Source organism: Doryrhamphus excisus, linkage group LG23, assembly GCF_037039965.1.
Source record: "Doryrhamphus excisus strain RoL-2023G ecotype Guam linkage group LG23, RoL_Dexc_Guam_v1.1, whole genome shotgun sequence".
NCBI classification, from domain to species: Eukaryota; Metazoa; Chordata; class Actinopteri; order Syngnathiformes; family Syngnathidae; genus Doryrhamphus; species Doryrhamphus excisus.
This window is the reverse complement of record NC_136379.1, coordinates 2,703,157-2,726,433: the sequence shown is the minus strand read 5'-3', so window position 1 is coordinate 2,726,433 and position 23,277 is coordinate 2,703,157. Positions and strand designations below refer to the sequence as shown.

Genomic DNA, 23,277 nt, shown 5'->3' with positions numbered 1-23,277 from the left:
AGAAGGAACATTTGTGAATACACAACATACAGCCACATTATAAAAAAGCAAGCTTGGCTCTACAAAATAAGGACACAAATATATACTGTACATCACACACAACCCAATGTTAATCCGTTGATTATTGACGTGACGCAGAACGTCTCTGCTACCTCTACTCATTTACTCACCACTACACTCTTAGACACAGTGAAAAGTCCATTTTAAAGAGTCCAAACATGAAGAAGCATGATGAAATACTAAGTGCTAACCTTTCAGTCAACAGTCGTTACGTGAGTCACTCTGGTAATGCACATTTTGGAGTTGCAAAAACATGAAACGGTCTTAAAAAAAGCTCCACATTAAAAGCAATACCTTCCATGATCCCCATATGTGGGCTTGCCAATAATAAACAACTTTTCAGATCATACTCAAGTGCAAAGATGTGAAATGTTAATTTCATTCAAAACATTGAATGTGGAATGATCATAGTTGGTCTGCTTAAACCAGGGGTGTCCAAAGTGCGACCTGAGGACTGGTTTTGACCTGCTCGTTGTTTTTTGTCCCATTTTTAAATAATATATTACATTTGACACACTTTCAGTAATACAACACAAACTTAAGATATTTATGTTTTAAAAAAACATAAAACCACCAGCAGCTAGCAACACTAACAGCGGTTTAGAAGAACAGACTGAACAAATAATGTCTGCTTTTCTTAGTGACCATGGTTGCAAAAGAATCCACGGTGGAGCCAAAGGAAGTTGCAAGTGCCAACATTTTGATAAAGAAGGTGAGAATCAGGATTCTCAAGAAACATCCAAGAAATAACTCATAGCAAAACCCAAAGGTGGTGTTTCATCTCATCACTCACCGCAAAAGTGACAATAAAAGTTCATGTATCCTTTTCATATGCATTTCAAATTGTTTTACTTGTAAAAAAAACTATTAAAATGACTCGGAGTGTCTGGAACAGATTATAAGGGTAAAATGTATTCAGTTAGGGTACGTTTTGGTTTGAGTGAATGAATGACACAAACCGAGATTCTCATTGTAAATTTTTTTTTTTTTAGAGAATTTCAGTTGGCGTTAATGGTGTTCACTTACCGCCGTCTTGTATACGTACATGTCTGTAGCATGTGCACATACGCAAAAGGATAGGAACATTGCCAAATTTAGCCAAATCACCATTATAAGCTAACAACCGTTACGTGACATGTGGCTTATGTGCTGGGAAGAGAAAGAGGCCGGGTTAAAATGCCAGAAGGACATTCCAAAGTTGGCGTTCCACCATGCATTACCTAAGCAAGGCATGCAGCACCTTTAGTGTAAAAAATAAAATAATAATAATAATAATAATATGAAAGGGGTGCCCTGTGCATCCTCGGTGCAAAAAGGCTGGACACTCCCGGCTTAAACTGAACCCTTCAACAACGCAAAGAAAGCATAGTGTAGTTAAAAAGGCTTGGTATGCTTTTTACATACTGTAATGTGCAGTGCTCTGTTTTACGTAACAGATTCCATGTTGGAGGCAACATGGCCGAAAGGTCATCAATACTTCATTATCCATAATTACCAAATGTTTTCATCCTCGTCCATCGTTCAACAAATCACTGTTCTTTCCTTCAAAAATAAGGGTCACATGGCTTGTCATGTTTTCAGTTCTGTCAACATTCACTCATCTGGACCAGCATCAGAGAAGGGAGGAGTGGAAGAGGAGTACTAGAAGTCCAAAGCGGGGGCCCCTGAAAAGGCACAAGTGATAGCGAGATCCAGCATCTGTCAATACGTCTCCGGAATAGTGAAAGCGTATTCCGCCTTCGCCTGAGGAGGACGAGCATTCATGGGCGGCCGTCCTTGCCCGCCCATCAGCATTTGCTCCTCGGACTCCACGAAAAGGTTGTCCCAGTGCAGCATTCGGTTCTGGACGGGTGGATGCACGACGCCCTCGTGGCCTGGTGGGAGATGCTGCACGCTGCCGTCCTCGGAGATGAATGGGATGGCAGCCCCCTCCGTGGTCCACGAGTACGGCTTCATCTGCACCGACTTGGAGGGCAGCAGGCGGTAGATGTTGTCCTCGCCGTCTTCTTTGGCCTTCCTGCCGCTGGGGTCCTGGTTGTGGACCTGCTTGCAGTGGTTGGACAGCAGCTGGTAGTTGAGGAAGGTCCCGCTGCACATCAGGCACTGGTACCGCCGCTCGCCCGTGTGCTGGATTTCGTGCTTAGTCCTGTACTCGGCCAGAGCAAAAACTTTGTCGCAGTAGCGGCACGGGTACTTCTTCTCCCACGAGTGCGTATTGAAGTGGCGGCGGAGGCTGGTCAGGCACACGTAGGGTCGCTTGCACACGACGCACACGTAGAACGTCTTGCCGTCCATGATGAGCTCGTAGTGGTCGTCCAGCTCTGATTTGGATTTCTTCTTGTTTGGTCCCACCTTGAGGTTCCCGGGTATTTCCGCTATGGATCTCTTCCCTTTGTTGGATTTTGAGCCGCCTTCTCCCGGATCCTCCTTCACCGGTACGATATCGTAGGTGTTCTCCCCGATGTTGGCGTACACTTTGCAATTGGGAGAAATGGAATCGATTTCTGTTGCCGCATTGAGTGTTACCGTCTTTTTGGTTGCCGTCGGCAGTTTGATGTTTCTTTCCGAAATGTCCAGCAGCCTGATTTTGGAATCTCCTTGCTGAGGTGAGGAGGACACTTGCTTTTTGTGGACACCCAGTATGTCTGCGTTGCCCCCCTTCGCCGTGCTGGTTCCACACGACTGAGGGGCTCTCTGGACCTCCAGGTTGCCGCCGCCGGTCAGGCCGGCGGTACTTCCAGACGACACCCTGGCCGGGGAATTATAGTCCTTGGAGCTGCTGTCCGGACTGCGCAGAGGGCTGCTGTCAGGAAGCTTCTGCTCTCCTGCTTTTGGATCTGCGGGTTCTTTGCTTGGCTCCTTCTCAACTGAATCCACCGTCTCCAAATCAATGACCTCCGCCGAGACTCTGGATTTGGAGTCTGTCTGCGAGACAAACATAACGTCGTCGTCGTCCGAGTCGGCTTCATGATCTGCCGGTTTGCTGAACTCCTCCGCAGATATTGAGAAGGACTCTGAGATGATGGGCATGACCATCTCAGACGCCGATTCATCCCGGCTTTCGTCCTCCTTGGACAAACCCGGCAGACCTTTGACTCGCGAGAGGGGCGTCGCCAGCTTGGCAATGAACTTGACCCCGAGCGTCTGCCCGGCCGAGATGAGCTCTTCCAACAAGTCCGAGCGAATCCGTACGATCTTGGAGCTGTAAATGAAATTAAGGATGTGCTCAAAGATCTCCGCTCGGAGAAAGTTCAGCTCTATGACCTGCCCCGCCACAACGAACAGCTGGTGGAAATAAGTACTGGATGCTGACAGGATGCTTTTGTGGGCTCGGAACTTCCTGTCTTGGATGATGATGGTGACGTCGCAAAATAATCCGCTGTTTCGTTGCTCGTTCATCGCCTGGAGCAAAGCGGCCGAATACTGCGGGTCGGTCGCGGAGATCAGCTTCAGGGTCTGCATGGCTGCGGGGACACAATGAAAACAATCACAATGTGTCCGTTCATTGGGCCCTGCTAGTGCTTTTAAACTTTTAACACTTGCCACCTTTCATCGCACATTTTATGTACAGTTATATTAAGTATTGTTAGTATGTGTTTTGATCCACCGAATTACCAACGCGAGACGTGACGTTTGTTTTTAGCCAAGTTGTAGCACCGATAGGGACATTTTAAGACAACATAACATTTGTGTATGTTATCGGAAGTCTCATTGTACAATAATGGTAGTTTTACAATGCTGATATATGTTCCATAGTGAACAATAGGACACGGCGGGCCTAGACTATATGACAGCTCATTAGCGTGTTAGCTGCTAAAAACAAATGCACCGCCGTTAATGCATTCCGCCCACCGGATAATTGCGCGACACATCTTCTGAATATAAATTCACAAACACGCCCTTACCTGCGCCTTTTGTGTCTGCCATCTGCATCAAGAAGTGAGCGTATTTACAGCTAATGTGCTAGCCGCTTGGCCACACAATGGCTAACAGCAGAGGGAGCGTCACTTGTCAAAGGGATCACCGTGCCTGCCTCTCAATGACGAAACAGATCCCAACCGCCGTGCGCGATCGTTCAATGCACGGTTTGGATTCTTTTCATATTTCTTACATTTAAATATGAAATACAAGCCCCGACGTTGCTTCACTTCAAAGTTATTTTTCTCGACGGAAAACGTCACAGTAACTTCCTCTTCGTTGATCTATCTTACAAAAACGTACTAGCTAGGCTGAAATTAAATTAATTCACTTCATATGTATATGTTATTTGTTTTACATGACTAATTTATATCGTTTTTAACTTTTAGAGGCCGGTGTGAAAGCGTCCATCTAGTTAATAATAGAACATTGTACATGACTCCCGGAAATTACGGAGAAACTAATGCGCCACTTCCGGGTTTGGATGCGCTCGAGACTGGTCGTACTCGTAGCAACACAGCTTTCCTTGGTAGCTTCATTTGTCTTTTCGCAGCGTTTATCCCAGATATTAGTCCGGGATAGTCGCTTGAGCCATGCCGCAGTTCAACCGACTGAGTCCCCGGAGTCCTCGACACCGTCGAAGCCGCACTCCTCGCTCCCGCAGCCCCAGCCGAGATGGGAGTTTGTCTCCGGACAGCTTCGGGCCCAAACCACCGAAGCCTCGTAACAGGGAGCGCGAACGAGAGGAGAGGGAGCATCGACTCAGGGAGGCCAAAACTATTAAACGGTTCCGAATCGGGAGCCCCCGCCGCAGTCGATCCCGATCCAGAGAGAGGCACACGGGCAGCGGCGGTGTTAACCACAGTCGCTGGGCCGAGCAGAAGGACGCTCCGTGGAGGCACGGTGGCTTCAGAGACGACTTTTACTACGACCAGCAGAGGGACGACGCCCACAGACAGAGACAAGAGGAATTAATGGCGAGGTAAATACTTTGGAAAACTCCACTTAACCGCTTTAGCACTTGTTAGCCATGTTAGCATAACATCGTATCGCAGTTATGAAATGGTGGTAGTCAACGAAGCTGTACCACTCCAGACCTGCGGTGGGCGGTAATGCGCTTTACAGGGACATTCACAGTGATGGTGTAAGTACGTGAACAAATGGCGTGGTAGTTTGGGGGGTTTCTGAGAAGACAGTTTAATGGGTTAATGAGCTGTGTTGAGAGGAAAGACGGACGAAACTGTTCAAACAGTTAGCAGCTGCATCACCATGGTAACCTAGGCTAAACTCATAACCTGGTCTGGACCAGCACTACGGGGGCCAAGTTATGTCCAGGCTGTCAGCTTAAAATGACTTATGGAAGTACCACTGTACAACCGTTTAACTGATGCGGAGATGGCGTCGCCATTTATTGAGAACCTAAAAGTTTTCCGAGGGGACATGGAGAAAGAAATATGAAAATCAACTGCAATAAAACACTAAAATGAAGGTAGCCACAAAACACTGTCATCTGGTGGTCATAACGAGATATTACACCTTTCGTTAAACCTTTAACATGGAAAGTGTAGGCTGCATCATGACTTGGGGTGCTACTGTGGCAGGCTTGAGCCACTACAATAGTCAGATGCAATCTGTATTTTGTACAAAAAAGCCATCCGCGATGAACAAAGTAACCGTCGCACCATGTGGGCATACAAACAAATATCTATGCACCAGTACCTATGTTAAAAACACACTCATATAAGTCCTGCCGCAAAGCATCTTGGGTAGTTTGTAGTACTCTTTCTCCTACCATTTTGGTAACAGGTACACTGTTTTTGCACCTTTGCTAGATTGAAAAAAAAGTTGATGAGGTCATCTTAGACGTAAACAAGGAGTTAACAGGCTCTTGGTCCTGTTTTATTGTTCATCGCTCATTATTGTTGATTATTGTTGATGCAGCATGTCTTGTGGGCATTTGGAACAACAGTTTTAGGTGATGTTACGTTTAGCACTTAGTTGTTGAGCAAACAGCGCCATCTCATTTGAAAGAACAACACCGGCTTGACTTTTCCCTCTGGATAATGAAGGATGCACGCAGCAGCATTTGGTCAAGTTCCCTAAATCATCCGCAACTCTTGAATTTCTCATACATTTGTTTCATGAAACATGACATTTTTAAAATCTGTCCTACATAAAAATAATACATTCATTCATTTTCTACCGCTTTTCCTCATTCTGACATTTAATTCTGCGTTGCAGGCGGCTGCAAGAGCGAGAGAGAATTGGAGAGCAAGGCTGTCCCGAAGTGTGGGGATATTCTCCCAGAGTGAAAGAAGAAGAGTAAGTGTCTAATCACACACACGCACACATGTTTTTGTTGTTGTAAGTAGGCATGGGCCACACCGTTCCAGTGATATGAGAGAAAGTCCACTACATGGAAATACCTTCACATCATGTGCCATTCCTTGCAGTCGGAACTGGGCTTGGATGTGTTGAAACCGCAGGCTTGAGCGGCACCTGCAGGCTCGTGTTGTTGTCGCTCAACGTATTGCTCACGCCAGGGGTCACCAATGTGGAGACGTTATTCAGAACGAGACAGGAGTGGTATGAAGCGTTTACTCTCCACTGAACAACAGGAAAAACCACTTAACGCCTGGGTTGCTAACAATCATGTGACCTGGAAACGGTTTGTTTGTGGGCTAGTGTGACCTGCCACTATGAAATAATAACTATGAAACATTTAAAAACACATTTAAAAATATATACTGGATTTTTTGGACTATAAGTCGCACAAGGCCAAAAATGCATAATAAGGCGCATTTTTGCGGGTTATTTATTTTACAAACTACTTGACCAAAACGGACATTATGTCAATAAAAGAATAAAGAACAGCCTGACTAGGTGTAAGATGTGCTAACACAATGCTTATTCAGCTACATGAAAAATAAACATGAACACAAAAGGTGTCCAGTATTTATGTAACATAACAAACAGTTTTAAAATTAAGTAAGAGTAGCCTCCACTTTACGCCAGTCCCTAACAAGTTTCATACTTACTCCAAACTTTCTCTCTGCTGCTCCATTACTGTTTTCAGCTGAATATGTCACTAATTGTAGCTTACAGTCTGCAGAATATGATTTTATTTTCGAGGGCATTTGTGTTTTGTCGTTCTCAGTTGTCTTTGTAAGCTAACGTCTACTGTTTAAATATTGAATTGTTAAGGAGTAGGAGATATCAGTACGGAAGTCTAGAGTGCCCTCCTGTGGCTGTGTGTGAAATGATATATATATTTTCATTTATAAGCCGCTCTGGAGTACAAGTCACAGGAACAGCCAACCTTCATTCATTCATTTTCTACCGCTTATCCTCGCGGGGGTGCTGGAGCCTATCCCAGCTGTCTTTGGGCTAGAGGCGGGTACACCCTGGACTGGTGGCCAGCCAATCACAGGGTACATATAGACAAACAACCATTCACACTCACATTCACACCTGTGGACAATTAACCTAGCATGTTTTTGGAATGTGAGAGGAAACCGGAGTACCCGGAGAAAACCCACGCATGCATGGGGAGAACATGCAAACACAGAGATGGCCGAGGGTGGAATTGAACCCTGGTCCGCCGTGCAGCCCACAGCCAACCTTTTATGGAAAAAAAGTGTGACCATGGAAAATCTGGCATTATTCACGTTGGGACCTTGAGCCACTTGATTGCTTTTTAGACTGCAATGAGAACTTCATTTTATGATTTAATTAGAAAGAATTCAGTATTTGATGTAAAAGACATACATATGTTCAACCTCCATCGTGTTTACATGGTTTAAATATGACTTTTTCTCTTTTCGAGAAAGATATTTCAAAATAAGATATTTTAGAGCTGTCATTTAATTGCTGTAAAACCGTGCTATTTTTATCCCAAGGTCATCATACCATCAGAATCTCATGTCGGCCCATGCCATGTGGTAAGTCGGCAAGGTTTTAACATTGCTCTTCTTTGTGTCCACCAGCTCTGATGAATTTACACCAGTCGAAGAAAATGAGAAAAATGCCAGCTCAGGGTCTGAAGGTACGTTTTAATACACATTTGCAAGTAGCGTTCATGTTGATTTTACTGGCAGCATGTGTTCAATTGTAGACGAGAAAAGGAAAAAAAAGAAGAAATCCAAGAAGAAAAAACGCATAAAGAATTCAGACAGCGGTTTGGACTCAGACTCAGATGGTAAAAGATGTTGAAATACATTAGTTGAAGTTCCTGATGTGTTTTATATTAAACACACATATTGTCATTTATCAGAGGACAAGGTCAAGAAGAAGAAAAAGAAGAGCAAGAAGTAAGACGGGATTTGTTTACGCCGCATGCTTCAAGCAACACAACTGAAACAACCTTGTTTGCTCTCAGGTCCAAAAAGTCCAAGAAGAAGAAGAAGAAGGCCAAGAAGAGCCGCAAGACGTCGAGCGAGTCCAGCAGTGGCGAGTCTGAGGAGGAGGGAGAGGAGGAGGACCCCAACGAGGTGACGTGGGTTGAGAAAACGTGTACGGATGAACACCTGGTGGGACCCGAAGCTCCGCTCACTCACCTGTCTCAGGACGAACGACCCCTAGAGTGAGTTTGAAATCAAGTACTCTGTCTTCTTTCCTTTCTAGTAGGGGTGTCCCGATCCCGGTCCAGACAAAAACATTTTAATGAGTTTTAATGAGTTCTGCTGACACCAATGCGAGCCGAAACTTCCTTATATGGCCTGCAAATTGCCCGCATTCAGTATACATGGACCTACGTACTCGGAAGTGCTCTGGGGTGCTTGGGAATGTGACCAATCACAGAGTACCTTGAGGAGGGCCGGGGGTAATGGTAATGGTAATGGTAATGGTTTTATTTCATTTGAACATGCATCAGATTACAATTGAGTGCATCCCATAATCAGTTCCCAGTTCCACATGTCCAAAAGGAGTAGGAAGAAGCAAAGCTTATTAAATCCTACATTTGTTCACTTCCTGCTTTCCATAATACAGTTTAAGGTTGTTTTTTTTTAATAATGTACCTCGTACCGAAGTACTCTGTGATATGAGCATCCAATGCCATAATGGGTACCATAGTAAGTGTCTATAGTGTATAGTGATATATATAGCACATCATGACTGGTTCAAGACTCTTCATCCTTGTATTTAGCAAACATCAACTGCTTGTATTGTTTCTTGAATTGGCTCATCGTTGTGCATTGTTTGATTTCCTTACTCAATCCATTCCATAGTTTGATTCCACATACTGAAATGCTATGGCTAGCATAACGTAGTCCTAGCATAGAAGTGTTTCAAATGTACTTCTTCCCTGAGATCATATTTCTCCTCTCTTGTAGAGAAGTATTGGATGACATTTTTAGCTAATTGCTTATTTTTAGCCTTATGCATTATTTTAGCTGTTTGAAGATGAACTATATCAGCAAGTTGAAGTATTTGTGATTTTAGAAATAAGGAGTTAGTATGTTCTCTGTAGGCGCCATTATGAATTATCCTTACTGGCCTTTTTTGCAGTACATTTAGCGAGTGAAGATTGCTTTTATAGTTATTAGCCCATATTTCCCCACAATAAGTAAGATATGGTAGAACCAGAGAGCAATAAAGAGTGTGGAGTGATTTCTGATTGAGAACAAATTTTGCTTTGTTCAATACTGAAATATTTCTGGGGTGGAGTAAATTAAACAAACTGTTTGGGTCGGAAGCAGAACGTCCATGGAAACACTGCAGGAAGAGGTGCAGAATCTCAAACGAGAAATATCTCTGTGCGGGTGCCGGTTAGGATTTAGTGCAGCAGTATAGGATTAGAATGAGACTACAAAAGAAATGTACTGTATTTCATCCTGTTCTTTACAATCAAGTCAGGTTCCAGCATACTCAATAGTTTTATTGTCTTGCAGTTTTGGTCATGCTCTCCTGCCGGGAGAAGGTGCCGCAATGGCGGAATACGTGAAGGCCGGAAAACGTATTCCGAGGAGAGGAGAGATCGGCCTCACCAGTAACGAGATTGCAGATTTTGAGAAGTCTGGCTACGTCATGAGCGGCAGCAGGTACGAGGACGTGCTTAGACAGCTCGACGGCTCCAGTGTGACGCATCAGTTGCTTATTCACCAGCACGAGGCTTTATGCACGCAGCAACTATACTCCACTTACGTTCATGTCACCCTCGCAGACATCGCCGCATGGAGGCTGTACGTCTGAGAAAGGAGAACCAGATCTACAGTGCTGATGAAAAGAGAGCGCTGGCCTCCTTCAACCAGGAGGAAAGACGCAAAAGGGAAAGCAAGATCCTGTCCAGTTTTCGAGAGATGGTCTACAGGAAGACCAAAGGAAAGGAGGACAAGACTTAACTGCTGTCAGTTAAAGTGCAGTGCTTTTTTACAGATGGAAATGGCATTTGGAAGTAAATACGGATTTCATGTTGGGAGTCCACTCCGACCAGCTTGTTTTGGAACAATAGACCCATTTTTGTCATATTGTTACTGCTTTTTGTGGCCTACTTAAAGCCATGTTAATAAAATTTCTTTCAACTACCAATGGGATTCCCTTCAATTGTCCTCTTGTCTCCCTCAGCTGAAATTATAGTAATGTATTCATGACATACACTGTAATTTAGTGCTCTTAAAAGTTAGAATGATGACTCAGTCAGCCATATATACTTTGGAAACTTTTTAATGAACATGAACAAACTGCTATCAGGCAGAACTGTACAACAAATGACTTTATTCCAAGAGAAGGGGTTCTTGCCATCAGTGGATGTTCTCGAGTCCCTGGAGAAGAAAACAAACATCCTTGATCTGTTGGTGTTCCTTGACATCCACATTTAGTCAAGTACAATGTAAGAAGTCCAATACACTGGTCTGGCATGGTGTATGATGAATTATGATCATGTATCATTTAACGTGACAAAGGTGGTGACAGGTGAAGTTTAACTACAAAACTTGCCTTTTTCAACATAATTCTACACATGTAATCCCATAGTACTCTTAATACTTGAATGCATCATGACTTAATAGACTGAGCATGTAGCTTCACCTTGGTGTCAAAGTGCCGTCCCGTTCCCGACACCCGCCGGTCTCTCTCCAACAAGTACCAATGCCACGGAAGCCGGGCGACTCTCTTTTCCTACGTGACAGTCAAACATACAGTATGTATGTTCATATTTAAATGACAACTCATTTGACTTTGGGCACGTCTTCTTGAGTTAGCAATTCCTCCCTTATGCTCACCTTTCCACCGTTGGTGAACTTGTGGATCTGTGCTGTGGCGACGCCGGGAATAATCAGACAAACTGTCATGATGGCGAAGCCGGGCAGGATTTCATACCACATCGTAGCAGGGAAATTTGAACGTCCACCAAATTCCCTGTTGTCTCTTTATTTTGCTAGGAAGCTAACAAGATGGCTGCCTCCACTCGAGTCCTTACACGAGCGGAAGTAGAAGCAAACGTCTCTCTTGTGTTAGAAAATTCAGAATAAGATAACAGCAGGCGAAAATTATCCCCAAACAATAACCTCAATGACTCAAACACGACATCGTAAGAGTGAAATGGTTGTTAAGCCCAATTATCTTCCAACTAAACTCCTAAAATAATATGGACTGTTTTTTCCCACTCTAAAGCTTTTATTTTGAAATAAAATAACTGGGCGCTTTATTTTAACTGTATGTCTTAACTTTTAACTGTATGTCGTCAACAAATTGAACCAAACAGAAAAACTCGAAACTGCAACCAGAGCAATGCAACAAAATGGAGAGCAGTGAAGCATATAAGCGTATTTGAGAGTCATATTGCATTCATACGTGTTGAAAGTCCTCTGTATCTCACGTCCTCCGTCACTTCACCGCTCATGTTCTGGTGCGCCCACCCCACTATTTGACAAGCACTTGTTTCGTCTCCCCACATATGTCCGCTAGGTGGCGGTGCGGCATCTGTCAGGTTGGGCACCCAACCGCCTCGCCATTCAATAAGACGATGAAGAAGAACACCCATCTCGGCTAACTTGCTAAAAAAAAAGTAAACAAGTCTGACTGGGGGACGACGCAAAGTTCACACGTAGCCTTTCAAACATGAAAGAAGACAAGGAAAACACACGTCCCAGGGAGAAAAGGGTGGAAATAATGTGCGATGATGTAGAAAAGGCGGAGAAGTTGAAGGAAAAAAAGGAGACCATGACAAAGGTAAAACTATCGAGCTAGGCTAGGTTAGGTTAGCTTGTTGCTACCACAGTAGTTGTTTGGTGTTCAACGGCACGACGTGTATTTTAACCCTATTTTAACCCTATTTTAACCCATCTAACAACGTATACGAATAAATTGTAGACGTTATCAGTATTTTAGAACAATTGTAAACAAATTATAATAACCTTCATATCGTCTCATTGATGTGTACTAATGGAGAACGTTTGCTTTAGATTGTGATTAGAAGATTGCCACCAAGCCTAACTAAAGACGAGCTGGAGGAGCAGCTGCAGCCACTCCCAGAAGTGGACTACCTGGAGTTCTTCTCCAATGACACCAGGTGAGGTGGTCACACCCCCAGCAGGAAAGCAACTGAACAGTACTTTAACTGATAATCAATGCTCTGTGTCAGCCTTTACCCTCACCTCTTTGCAAGGGCGTACATCAACTTCAAGAACCAGGAAGATATTGTTCTATTTAGGGATCGCTTTGATGGCTATGTGTTCATTGACAATAGAGGTATGATGCAGAAGTCCTGATTTTACATTTAAACACATGCATATAAGTACTTACACGTGTTGTGTTTAAACAGGACAGGAGTACCCTGCTATTGTGGAGTTTGCGCCTTTCCAAAAGACGTCCAAAAAGAAAATGAAGAAAAAGGACGCCAAGTGTGGAACAATAACTGACGGTATGAAGTTTGTCCCTACTAGTATTCATCTATAGTATAGGCAGTGTTTACAATCGTAGCTGTAATGCAGGAGTTAAAGAAGTTAACCACAGTGACTCTTAACCCTTTGGTTGTAGCTTAAAATGGTCAGCGATAAAGGCATACTGTAAATTAGAAAAATGATGCCTGTGAATATTAGCATGAAACCTTTTATTAACTGTAAAGTGAACATTACAAGACATTTTAACCTTCACCGATTTCATGATGCAATATTTTATTAAGGAAAAGCAAAATAAAACTCCAGCCGAAGAAAAAGCACAACATGCTTGTGTTGGGTTAAAAAAGGTGTCATCCTGCCAGTCTTCTAAATTAAAGGGGACCTATTATGCTCATTTTTGTGCCTTTGTATTGAGTTGTGGACTCCTATAGAGGAGCTACACACAATAACCCACACAGAAAGCTTTCGAGATCTTCCAGAATCTGCACCTATTCCAGCTGTATTTCCGTGGATGACCAAAACTGTCTCTTTTTAATTTATTCCACCCACGGCCCGTATCCGGGCACGCCACTCCGCTGTGATTGGTAACACTCCCAAACTCCCCCGAGAACGTCTGGACTACTGCCCAACCCCACTTTCTAATTTTGTTGATATAGGAGTTATAGGAGATCCTAAATGGATAAACCCTTTGGAGAGAAAAGTGGTTAGGAGCTTCTTGTGACTGTGACCTGTGACTGTGGATGCACGCAGAGTATAATGTGGGGTTTTCTACAACATCGGTAATAGAAATGTGGTCAATACACGCTTTTTGCAGGACAACTGCGTTTAAATGATGGTGGTGGAAAAAGGTTATTAGCAACTCCAAACATGGTGAGCTTGTAATTTGCAGCCCACTATAATGCTACACAGTCAACTTATTTACAAAAAATAAACACAGTTAGGGCATTGATGAATTGTACAGCTTGCTTTCCTGACTTTGACACGACCAAGTAACGTTGGAAAGGTGTCGGGCTTCAGCAATGGTTTGTCGGCTAGTGCAGCTTCGTACTGACCCATGCTCACAAAACAGTCCTGTTTAAAATGCCGGATGAAAACATTTCTCTCTTGCTGGCAGGGAATCAGTAACTCCAACCACTTCTGCCTGATGCTTGCCTCCTTAGGAAAGCTAAACAAATTTAACCTCTTACACCTGAAAGTTTTTTTTCGCAATTTGCGCAAACCTCATTATATGAAACTTTGGCATCGTTTAACACAATAGTGCAACATTTATAGGTCAGAAAAGTGATCAAATCATTTAACAGCACAATAAGTACAAACAGTTGATAATTTTGCCGGCCTCAATGTATCAATGTTTCTTTTTTGCCTCTTCTACCAAACAGGCTGGATGACAAGAGGGTTCACTCTGTGCATCTGTCTCAACACCTGGGCGTGTTGAGACAGATGTCTCTTTTTCCCAGTGGGGGGTCAAAGGGATGATTCTCATAAAAGGGGTACCAGCAATAGTGCAGTTACTTTGAGGTTGAAAATGCAAGTGCTACAGTGATTTGAAGCCGTAGCCATGTGAAAATGTACTGCAAACACATTGACTAAACAGGGGACACAGTATCAAATACTTTCTTTCTGAAAAACACAATTTCAGCTCGTTTGTGCATTGTCATTTTGCGACATGAAAAGGTTAGTGACAAGGACAATGTCTTTGTGTTTGTTTTCTGTTAGATCCGGATTACAAAAAATTTCTGGATTATTATAACGGAGATGATGAGAAATTGACATCAACGCCTGAGACGTTGCTAGAAGAGATTGAAGCCAGATCAAAGGAATTAGTTGGTGAGTATACATACAAATAAAACCTCTTTGTGTTGCTCAGTCACTAATGTCAACTTATCCTGTCCTGCAGCTAAAAAGACAACTCCTCTGTTGGACTTCCTGAAGAATAAACAGGTAAATCAGGAACTTCAGGACTAGGGTTGGATGATAACTTCTATATAGCGGGATAGTGTATAAAGTCTTTCAATGGTAAGAAAATGACTTAGCGGTACAAATGATTATTTAAAACAGAAAGAGCAGAGTTGATGTCCGAGACAAAGTAAACATGTTGAAATGGCGATAAACACTGGCAAAAGTTGGTGGAAGCTCCTCTTACAGAGCGTGAATGGAAGCTTGCGGGATTAGCGTAGTTTAGCATGCTAGTGCGGTTGTGTGTGTGTGTGATTAATATAGTTTTCACCATGCTATCAGTACTGGCACATATATTGTGTTCTATGGCTACTTAGACATGGGATATACCAAAAGAAAGGTTAGACTCTCAGTTATCAAGTGTAGGTAAGTTTCAGCGAAAAAAGAGAGGAGCAATGGCTTTTTCTGAAAAGATACATTTCAAGCACAACTTCCACTTTGACCCAGATTTAGCCAAAATATATAAACAACGATGCCACAACATAAACACCACCAAAAACTGTTGTTTTAATGAAAATAACCATTTATTTACAAAGATAACACCATGAATTATTTCCAATTTCATATTTGGAACAGGACTGTGTGTGTGTGTGTGTGCACATGTGTGAATCCATTAAAATTTCCCCTCAATTCATAATCTCTTCAACGCTACAAGCCTTTTCTCTTCCTGATTGCTGTGCAGCCGTGTACTTATGTGGGAAATTTGCAGGCAGAGTTCTTATAAAATACACTTCTGCCACCTTGTGGCCATTTTTCCATCTCAAACCTGCACCAAACGTGGTCTCTTCTATTGTGGAGTTGTGTCATCACCTCTTTTTACCTCTAGTGCTATGTGAATAATATTTATTAATACATCTTTGGTGGGCATTACAGTTAGTTGAAGATTTAGTAGCAATGTGTTCAGAGGCTGACATCTCATTTTTCATCTCATTAATTTAAGTGTATTTCATCATAAGAGTTACGGTTTATATACCAGACTCCACTGATTTTAATGATGTCGTCATATCTTGATACATCCCAAAAATGTGGTGAAACACGCTAAGGTTCATATCACCCAACCCAACTTCAGAGAATCCGAGAGGAGAAGAAAGAGGAGAGGAGGAGAAGGGAGCTTGAACGCAAACGCCTTCGCGACGAGGAGCGCCGCAAGTGGAGAGAGGAGCGCAAACGCAAAGGCGCGGAGAAGATGAAGAAACTGGACAAGCTGCCAGAAAGCGACAAAGACCAAGTCAAAGAGGAGCCAAAAATCAAAGTAAAGCATAAAAAAGACTTAACAATATATGTCATTGATATATTGCAGAAAGAGATCCTCTTATTTGTCCAATGCATAGCTGCTGAGGAAGCCCGACAGAGGAGACGAAGCTGACACGGACAAAACTAAGGAGAAGTTTAAAAAATCAGATAGGCCGATCAAAGAAGACAGAACTACGGGCGGTGGAGATCAGAAGAGACGTCAGCATGAGAACAGGGAAGAGCGAGGAAAGAAGTACGTCATTCTTGTAGGGCCCAAGTATGTAGATGTGTTTTTGCTTTAGTTTGGATGTTTTTTTTTATTCCCCTTGTACAGACCAGATGAGGAGGGCCGCAAGGAGTTCCGGGAGCGTGACGGCGACCGCGAGCCAGACAAGGAGCGGCGCCAGAAGGAGAAGGAACGCATAAGGCGGCAGGATGAGGAGCGACGGCGCAGGAGGGAGAAGCAGGATGTGGAGAACGCCGGCAGGAGGCGAGTGGAGGAGGACGGGGCCAAGAAGGAGCGAGAGCGTCCGTCGGACAGGAAACGCGGCGACAACATGACCGAGTCTGCACATGCTGAGAAGATGGAGAGACCCCCTAGAGACAATAAGAAGGATGACAGCAGCAAAAGAGAGAGGCTTCGGAATAAAGTAAATCTGTCACTCGATCGAATGATACTTCCTCTATTTGGGTTATACTATATGTATATATACCTATAGAGTACATACTGTATATTCAGTTAGTTTATTTGTCTGAAGAAATAAACTCATTGAAATTCATTGTTTGTTAATATGAAATACTGCTGTTTTTGCATCAGGATCGTCCTGCTATCCAGCTGTACCAGCCTGGAGCCAGAAGTCGCCATCGACCAGCAGGAGGCGGAGGAGGCGGTGATTCCCTCTCTGCGGACAGGAAGCCAGACGCAGAGATGAAGAAAGCATCTGACAAAGGCGAGGACTGAGCAAAAAAAAAAATCGTCAGTATTTGGGGCATCCTTAAGTTTGGTGAGCAGAGCGATGCTCAGCTCAACGTGTGGCCTCAGGGCTGCGTGAGCCGATGATGGCTTCTCGCTAGCGCTCCGTGGATGAGGCCCTGATGGGATCTAGTGGAGCCTGGCAGTGCCTCAAAGTGACCCTCTTTAGTTTGATTTTGTTAGGAAAGGCAACATTTTGTCTGCAGGGCACTTAAAGTCAAGCCAAAGCTTTGTTAGGCCATCAAAAAACCTCCAAAGTGACCTTATAAATATTTCAGTATTGTTGCAGATATTCCATTTTCATAGGATAGGTGGTAATCAACTCGCATTGACACGCTTCTTGCATCTTTTCACATGTACGCATTATACTGACTGTTCATGGACTTGTACACCAAGTACCTTTCTAACTGCATGTACGCCTCACAGTTCACCTGCAGCCTTCCCTCTGTTCCCTCAGCATCAGTCAGTCATGCACCAAGCCGAATATGCCACTCTTCCTGATGCCAGCGAGAAAATAAAGAAATATTAAGTCTTTATTTTTGCATTTCATTGGTGAAAATGTGTTCCCAAATATGTTAAGTTGTGGTTCATCTAATTTCACCCGTTATGACACAAGTAAAACATTGTTAGAAGAAATGCTAATTGAACGTAATATAGTAGTAGTACACAGGCATCTCCTGCGGGTGTCGCTAGCTGAAAGGCAAATGGTACCGGAAGTCGTATTGGATAAAACCGACTACGTCACGACTCTCTTCCTCTTCTACCAACGCCATTGTGGGAAAAGGACTGGTGGAAATGGTAAATGCCGAAATCATCTAACATCCATTGAAATAGACTCTGCAAACTATTTTATGTGATCAGATTAATCAGATGATATACACGCGCTCCTGTTTATGTGGTTATGTTACATGTTAAGGTTACAGTTTAGATGATTTAACCGCCGCAATGTAACGTTGCGTACTAGCTAGCTATCCATGACTGGAGCCGCTTTAGCGCGTTAGTTTTCAACAAGAAAACCTCGAATAAGATTCGTTCATGTAGCCGTGCGGTTCTTTAAGTCTATGCTGTGTGTCGTTCTAGTCGTCCCACAAGACTTTCAGGATCAAACGCTTCTTGGCTAAGAAGCAGAAACAAAACAGGCCCATTCCTCAGTGGATCAGAATGAAGACTGGAAACAAGATCAGGTGGGTGGCTGACGACAGATGCATTTATCTCACATTTATAATCATAATAATAACTTATGGGAACTTGCGCAGTATATGGAGCTGAGTGATAACGCTTTAGTGACTATTGAGCGAAGCAGTTACTTAAACAGAACAGTTACAATGCTTATTTTACAAAGATAATTTGCATTAACATTGATTCTAATGCAAGGCACCTACCTCTTTAAACCACAGCGTCAACAATGCATGTAGTTAGGGTTTGTTGCAGGATTGTGTGCATGCTTTTGGTAAGTTTTTTTTTCTCCAGACTTAAAAGTTGAGCACAGATTAGGGTGTGAATATGAATTTTAATAAATATTGGTCTGGAATGATCTGTTGAAAATGCACGTGGTGTAATGTCACCCTATTTTCGTTTTTATTATGAAGCTAGTTGACACATTAAACAAGTTAAGCTAAGCCCTACACAGACCAGCTCAATATGAATCAAACATTGGTTTGGCCCGCAACATATCAGAATACTGACTAAAATATTGGACTTATTATATTTCCTAAAACAGTAGCCTATATGCTTAACATGCCATATTATTAGTTTAGCTACATGCTTGACTTTAATTTCATGTTAAGACAAATATCACACTAAGTGCATCATCCTTTTATTAAGGATTACATAAAGCAGGTTCTGCAATTGCAGCACTTCGTTAATGTGAAATGCTGTCATTAACCCTGCTGAGAGTACACTTCTGCTTCAGAGATCATGAGCATCTTCTTCACTGATGGGGAAGAAGCTCCTCTGTCGCTGAAACACTGCAGCTGATTGTAACTTGTCGCTTGTCCTGCTTGATTTTGGTGTGTTTGGCTGTCGCTCTATTTGCTGGTGGAAGCAGAACACGATGGTCGCTGCTGTTGGACTCCACATTGAATCCACATCTTTGTTCTGTTAGGCTACTAAGAAAGTGCTCACAATATAATCAGACATGCATGTTGATTCCAGGTACAACTCTAAGAGGAGACACTGGAGGAGGACTAAGCTTGGCCTGTAGACCTGACCTGACCCATGGATCCAGCATCCCTCCATTCCATCCTACCAGACCTCCAGCTGCTGGGCTTCACTGTTTATGGAGGGGGGCTCCATGTCATCTGGAGCTGCAGCTGTTTTTGTACAGATTCTCTGGTTTGACAATAAAAGATCTGTGATCAAGCTATAACATGACCGTGTGTATTTAAACATTTTAAATATGTAAAGAATAACCTTGTAGCAGCAGCTGAAGCAGCCAAATGCTTCTACAGTATTCCTCGCTGTACTTGAAGTGTCGCCCAGTGTTTCTAATTCCAACAGGAAGGCCAAGGAGGGGGTTTAATGCAAAATGAGAAGCTCACGGGGATTTTCAATCAGCCCACACAGCAAATTCTTGCATGACAGAGCAATGAATTGCAGCTCATGTTTGATTTGAGGTCTGCTTTGGTGGCCTCGGCCAAATAGGACTCTGGAAAAACAAGCTAGACTAGAGAATACTGTTGCTACTATGTCGGTCCAAATATTTATATTGGCTAGACAGGGAGGGTAGTTTAGCATGTAAATCACATTGAAACAGTACCTGTGATTGACATTTAAAGTTAGTGTTCAGCGTCTGTTTGCACGAAAGGAGAAAATCCTTCTCAAAGAGCCAAACCTCCTGCTTCCTCCCCTCGTCCTGTCAAACGAGCTGACTTGGTCATGGAGTCCATCCACTTCCTCACACGCTGCAGCCTCAACGACGCTGCTGTTGTTGCTGTTCTTGTTGGCGTTGGGCGCCCCCCCACCGGCGTGCTCGTCGTCCCACATCCCGAGCAGCTCCTTCATCTCTACTGGAGCATCCGACCGCAGGTACTGCCAGGCCCGCCTCCCGCTGTAGTCCATGGCGTCCACGTTGGCACCGAAAGCCCCCACCAGCAGCTTGACGACCGCATAGTGAGCGTGCATGCTGGCGACGTGCAGGGGCGTCAGCCCGCCGCTTCCCCGCACGTCCACGCTCACCCGAGCACCGCCTACCTTCTCGGCGTGGTGGAGGAGCTGCAGGAGGGTGTCGTCCTTGCCGCGCTTGGCCAGCCAGTGGAGGACGGAGTAGCCGCTGATGAAGTCCCGCCTAGTGAGAAGCAGCGGGTCCTCTGACACGAACTCCAGTAGCGTGTCATAGTTGCCCTCCACGGCTGACAGCATCCACGCGTGCTCCATGGGGTACAGAGCCCACGGGTGGTCCTGCTCTCCCGTGGGTGCGGATGAGGTCAGCCCGCCTCGCAGGGGAGCTGTGATGGAAGCTCGGTCTCGACCCGCAGCAGCACCGCCCTTCTTGTCTTCCTGCCGCCTCTGCAGCAGCCTTGACCTCCGCGGAGGAGCACCGACCGAAACAGGCATGCCATACCGGGAGAGGCGCTCCGTAACCGGGGCTTGTCTGGAGTGAGTTTCGGTAGTGGCAGCCTGGTCCCCCAAGCTGCCATCATCCATGTTTGCAAGACGAGACGCCACTTCCGTTTATGTGGATGACAGTCTAACAAGAGATCAAATAAATGGCCCATTTTAGTGCGTAACGCTTCCAGCTAATCGCGAAGGTGACTCACCTGTACGACTCTCATTCCAATGCACGTTTGTAAGCTCCACAAAAAGAGTATGGATCTCTAATCATTCATTTCCACGTAAAAGTTTAAAAACGTCGTTTAACTCTTGTCATACGACTTTTCCTTTACCCCAAATTAAGGAAGTGAGCCAAAGTTCAGTAAAGCAAGTCAATGGAGGGAGTGCTGATCATGTGACCGCTGCTGATTTCGAAACCAGGAAGTATGTTAAGAGTTTTATTGAACAAGTGATATACAGTGCAAGTAGATGTGCTTAAAACTATAAAATACTCCAGTAAAGCTGAACACAAACAAGACAAAAACATGATTTTATGTACGGTATTATTCAGTCACAATCAGGCTCTGGTGGAAAGTCAACAGTCAGCTCTTCAAGTGTTTGCAGGAAGGAATCCAGCTCAGCACAGCCTGGAAGGAGGAAAAAAAAAAAAACACAATCCGGCATAATCTCCAATTACATCACAGTAACTCCTCACTGGGCCATTTTCACCATCATATGACAAACACTTAGATAATGTCAACTTGATACTTTCTGTATAGTTACTAAAAGGTTTTAGTAATAGTGACATTTGACCCTGTGGAACATATTCAATCCATTTCCACTGATTCCTACAGGACCATGGAGGTTCCATTGCATGCAGTGTCTGCTTAAAAATGACATGACCATAGGCTTGATACCTGAGCGTTCTGGCGTCTTTACAGGTGACAGCGGTGCCAGGTATGAAACTTCCTCAGAGGGCAGAGGACCTTCTGGGAGCCACATCAGACCAGCCAGGGGAATTCCACCGAGAGCAATCACATCTTCTGGGATACTGTACTTCTCAAAGTCTGGACATGGGTGGGGGAAACGGTAAAGGGAGAAGCCCCATTTTGTGTTGATAGATGAGCATTAAAATGTAGTCACCCAAAGGATCATAGGGAATCATTTTCTCAATTTCTGGATACTCTTTCTTCTGCGGAAGAGGTTTGACTTTGGCTTCCTGTGCAGCGACCAAAGAAAGATCAGTTAAATAAAAGCACATTAATCATACCGGCTCATTCTGACCTGAATCTTCACAGGTTTCTTCTCCTGCACTTTGACACCAGGGGTGGAAAACTGTGTATTGACAACGCCAAAGGCCTTGCGACCGGGAGCCAGAGGAGTTTTCATGATCTTGGCCGGAGTCTTCAGGGATTTATCTGCTCAATTGAGAAATGCATCAATTCACTTCCTTTCAAGTTAAACTTGATTTCTCCTGACCTGGTTTGAAGCCAAGATGAGACATTCTCAGACCATCATTTTCACGCCCTGTAATCATGTGAGCCATTGTACCTGAGGGGGAAAAGCAAGCATTAGCGTTTTCTATAGTGAACAGTCAATACAAACCTTTTCGAGTTAATAACGTTCGGACGACATTTTGAAAAACATAAATGAATACAGCTAGCGTTAGTTTAGCTAGCTTAGCGAGCAGCAGCATGATCTTCATGCTACTTCGTCACCAATAAAAACAAAACAACAATGGAGAGATGGAAGAGAAAGACTCAAAACATGGAGGCAAATATCACCTGCGTTTACGAGCTTTTTTTATGAATGTCCTCCTCACAGACGGAAAAGAGTTGTAACACAAACAAACGAAGGCGGGTCCTTTTTAAATTTGCTGCCCTCACGCCATTGGCTGCCTTTGTGGACCGGATGTCAGTGGGCGTGAACCTAAGAGTCAACTTGCGGTTTGTGTTTGACATTTTGTTCATTTTCTGCCAAATCGTTGAAAGAGGCTTTCCAAGAGGTTTTAATCTGTGATTGTCTACATGATCTGCCATATAATTATAGTTATGATAACAAAACTGAATTTAATCATAATCATACCATTACATTTTTAAACCAATTTTGCAACTAGTTACGTAAAATATCGAAATAAAAATTGGGAACCCGCAGTCTAGTCTTGTATTATAATACCTTAGTAAAACAATATATGATTAGGCAGAATTGTGATATCATATTTTGCTAAAAACGGCATTCAGTGTCCTATATAATTGTGTACCTTTGATGTTTAAATAAAAAAGCTTTGGTCTTTTATGTTTAACTTAATGCTGTTAATTATACAGAGATGTTAAAGGGATTTTCATTGTTCCTGTAACAGTGAATAAAGTTTTATCCTATTCTACTGTTACTGCATTTGTATGGACGACGCCATTAGGCCACTTTGTAGGGGAGTTCCTTCAATTGGGCTCCCCGAAAACAGTTTATTCCGGGAATTCTAAACGTGCACTATATCTATTTTGTCATAATTCGTGAATAAAATAACAAAATAAATTTGATATTTAGAAAATGTGATACATTGTACTTTAAATACAGAATAGCGTAGAATGGAACGTATACAATCTTTTGAGGAGTGGTACATTCCAACGGAGTCGCTGGTTGCGGGCCATTAAAATGTGTAATATTAATAAATAAATGTATAAAAAAATAAATTGCTGCATTCTTGGCATGTCATAATTTAAAATCATATTTTTTATATATCATTTCCAATCATTTAGCTTTTAGATGTGC

General features: G+C 43.4%; 7 protein-coding genes and 1 non-coding gene across 9 annotated transcripts; 4 read left to right on the top strand and 4 right to left on the bottom strand.

Moving 5' to 3' along the window:
* Positions 1 to 805: 805 nt before the first annotated feature.
* On the bottom strand, positions 806 to 5,048 carry zbtb33 (zinc finger and BTB domain containing 33). The gene is made up of 2 exons (XM_058076594.2): positions 3,966 to 5,048; positions 806 to 3,524 (listed from the first exon to the last, which is right to left on the bottom strand). The coding sequence occupies exons 1-2, from the start codon at positions 3,991 to 3,993 to the stop codon at positions 1,762 to 1,764; spliced, it is 1,791 nt and encodes a 596-aa protein (XP_057932577.2). The 5' UTR covers positions 3,994 to 5,048; the 3' UTR covers positions 806 to 1,761.
* nkap (NFKB activating protein) lies at positions 4,429 to 10,506 on the top strand. Of its 2 annotated transcripts, XM_078788614.1 has the most exons (9): positions 4,429 to 4,960; positions 6,220 to 6,300; positions 7,878 to 7,919; positions 7,965 to 8,023; positions 8,093 to 8,176; positions 8,252 to 8,288; positions 8,357 to 8,560; positions 9,870 to 10,019; positions 10,142 to 10,506. In XM_078788614.1, exons 1-9 carry the CDS (start codon positions 4,572 to 4,574, stop codon positions 10,317 to 10,319), a joined length of 1,224 nt encoding a protein of 407 aa, XP_078644740.1. In that variant the 5' UTR covers positions 4,429 to 4,571; the 3' UTR covers positions 10,320 to 10,506. The 2 variants fall into 2 exon arrangements, with proteins under 2 accessions (XP_078644740.1, XP_057932583.2); XM_058076600.2 differs by lacking the exon at positions 7,878 to 7,919 and having other exon boundaries at positions 4,433 to 4,960.
* A 119-nt stretch (positions 10,507 to 10,625) lies between these two features.
* ndufa1 (NADH:ubiquinone oxidoreductase subunit A1) lies at positions 10,626 to 11,471 on the bottom strand. Its single transcript, XM_058076613.2, has 3 exons — positions 11,199 to 11,471; positions 11,005 to 11,094; positions 10,626 to 10,739 (listed from the first exon to the last, which is right to left on the bottom strand). The coding sequence occupies exons 1-3, from the start codon at positions 11,298 to 11,300 to the stop codon at positions 10,719 to 10,721; spliced, it is 213 nt and encodes a 70-aa protein (XP_057932596.1). The 5' UTR covers positions 11,301 to 11,471; the 3' UTR covers positions 10,626 to 10,718.
* Positions 11,472 to 11,930: 459 nt separating this feature from the next.
* On the top strand, positions 11,931 to 17,513 carry upf3b (UPF3B regulator of nonsense mediated mRNA decay). The gene is made up of 10 exons (XM_058076595.2): positions 11,931 to 12,147; positions 12,381 to 12,487; positions 12,560 to 12,666; positions 12,740 to 12,838; positions 14,532 to 14,642; positions 14,713 to 14,756; positions 15,841 to 16,023; positions 16,103 to 16,257; positions 16,339 to 16,654; positions 16,822 to 17,513. Exons 1-10 carry the CDS (start codon positions 12,037 to 12,039, stop codon positions 16,963 to 16,965), a joined length of 1,377 nt encoding a protein of 458 aa, XP_057932578.2. The 5' UTR covers positions 11,931 to 12,036; the 3' UTR covers positions 16,966 to 17,513.
* Positions 17,514 to 17,632: 119 nt separating this feature from the next.
* On the top strand, positions 17,633 to 19,345 carry rpl39 (ribosomal protein L39). Its single transcript, XM_058076614.2, has 3 exons — positions 17,633 to 17,775; positions 18,058 to 18,161; positions 19,132 to 19,345. Exons 1-3 carry the CDS (start codon positions 17,773 to 17,775, stop codon positions 19,178 to 19,180), a joined length of 156 nt encoding a protein of 51 aa, XP_057932597.1. The 5' UTR covers positions 17,633 to 17,772; the 3' UTR covers positions 19,181 to 19,345.
* On the bottom strand, positions 18,468 to 20,889 carry sowahd (sosondowah ankyrin repeat domain family d). Its single transcript, XM_058076609.2, has 2 exons — positions 20,736 to 20,889; positions 18,468 to 20,665 (listed from the first exon to the last, which is right to left on the bottom strand). Exon 2 carries the CDS (start codon positions 20,620 to 20,622, stop codon positions 19,762 to 19,764), a length of 861 nt encoding a protein of 286 aa, XP_057932592.2. The 5' UTR covers positions 20,623 to 20,665; positions 20,736 to 20,889; the 3' UTR covers positions 18,468 to 19,761.
* LOC144894923 (small nucleolar RNA SNORA69) lies at positions 18,810 to 18,947 on the top strand. Its single transcript, XR_013625475.1, has one exon. It is a non-coding gene; the product is annotated as a small nucleolar RNA SNORA69 (small nucleolar RNA).
* Positions 20,890 to 20,965: 76 nt separating the features above from the next.
* pttg1 (PTTG1 regulator of sister chromatid separation, securin) lies at positions 20,966 to 22,143 on the bottom strand. Its single transcript, XM_058076612.2, has 5 exons — positions 21,988 to 22,143; positions 21,793 to 21,926; positions 21,652 to 21,727; positions 21,426 to 21,575; positions 20,966 to 21,155 (listed from the first exon to the last, which is right to left on the bottom strand). The coding sequence occupies exons 1-5, from the start codon at positions 22,052 to 22,054 to the stop codon at positions 21,076 to 21,078; spliced, it is 507 nt and encodes a 168-aa protein (XP_057932595.2). The 5' UTR covers positions 22,055 to 22,143; the 3' UTR covers positions 20,966 to 21,075.
* Positions 22,144 to 23,277: the final 1,134 nt, after the last annotated feature.

Bases quoted from the DNA above. Each gene is read 5' to 3' on its own strand.
- zbtb33 (XM_058076594.2), bottom strand. From the start codon at position 3,993: ATGCAGATGGCAGACACAAAAGGCGCAG. The intron at 3,525-3,965 runs GTAAGGGCGTGT...GTGTCCCCGCAG, and splicing joins GGCAGACACAAAAGGCGCAG to CCATGCAGACCCTGAAGCTG.
- nkap (XM_078788614.1), top strand. From the start codon at position 4,572: ATGCCGCAGTTCAACCGACTGAGTCCCCGGAGTCCTCGACACCGTCGA. The intron at 4,961-6,219 runs GTAAATACTTTG...TCTGCGTTGCAG, and splicing joins CAAGAGGAATTAATGGCGAG to GCGGCTGCAAGAGCGAGAGA. The intron at 8,289-8,356 runs GTAAGACGGGAT...GTTTGCTCTCAG, and splicing joins AAGAAAAAGAAGAGCAAGAA to GTCCAAAAAGTCCAAGAAGA.
- ndufa1 (XM_058076613.2), bottom strand. From the start codon at position 11,300: ATGTGGTATGAAATCCTGCCCGGCTTCGCCATCATGACAGTTTGTCTG. The intron at 11,095-11,198 runs GTGAGCATAAGG...ACTGTCACGTAG, and splicing joins AGTTCACCAACGGTGGAAAG to GAAAAGAGAGTCGCCCGGCT. The intron at 10,740-11,004 runs GTGAAGCTACAT...TTTCTTCTCCAG, and splicing joins GACGGCACTTTGACACCAAG to GGACTCGAGAACATCCACTG.
- upf3b (XM_058076595.2), top strand. From the start codon at position 12,037: ATGAAAGAAGACAAGGAAAACACACGTCCCAGGGAGAAAAGGGTGGAA. The intron at 14,643-14,712 runs GTGAGTATACAT...CCTGTCCTGCAG, and splicing joins CAGATCAAAGGAATTAGTTG to CTAAAAAGACAACTCCTCTG. The intron at 16,655-16,821 runs GTAAATCTGTCA...TTTTTGCATCAG, and splicing joins GAGAGAGGCTTCGGAATAAA to GATCGTCCTGCTATCCAGCT.
- rpl39 (XM_058076614.2), top strand. The intron at 18,162-19,131 runs GTGGGTGGCTGA...TGTTGATTCCAG, and splicing joins AAGACTGGAAACAAGATCAG to GTACAACTCTAAGAGGAGAC.
- sowahd (XM_058076609.2), bottom strand. From the start codon at position 20,622: ATGGATGATGGCAGCTTGGGGGACCAGGCTGCCACTACCGAAACTCAC.
- pttg1 (XM_058076612.2), bottom strand. From the start codon at position 22,054: ATGGCTCACATGATTACAGGGCGTGAAAATGATGGTCTGAGAATGTCT. The intron at 21,576-21,651 runs GTGACTACATTT...ACCCATGTCCAG, and splicing joins GATTCCCTATGATCCTTTGG to ACTTTGAGAAGTACAGTATC. The intron at 21,156-21,425 runs GTATCAAGCCTA...TCCTCCTTCCAG, and splicing joins AAAGACGCCAGAACGCTCAG to GCTGTGCTGAGCTGGATTCC.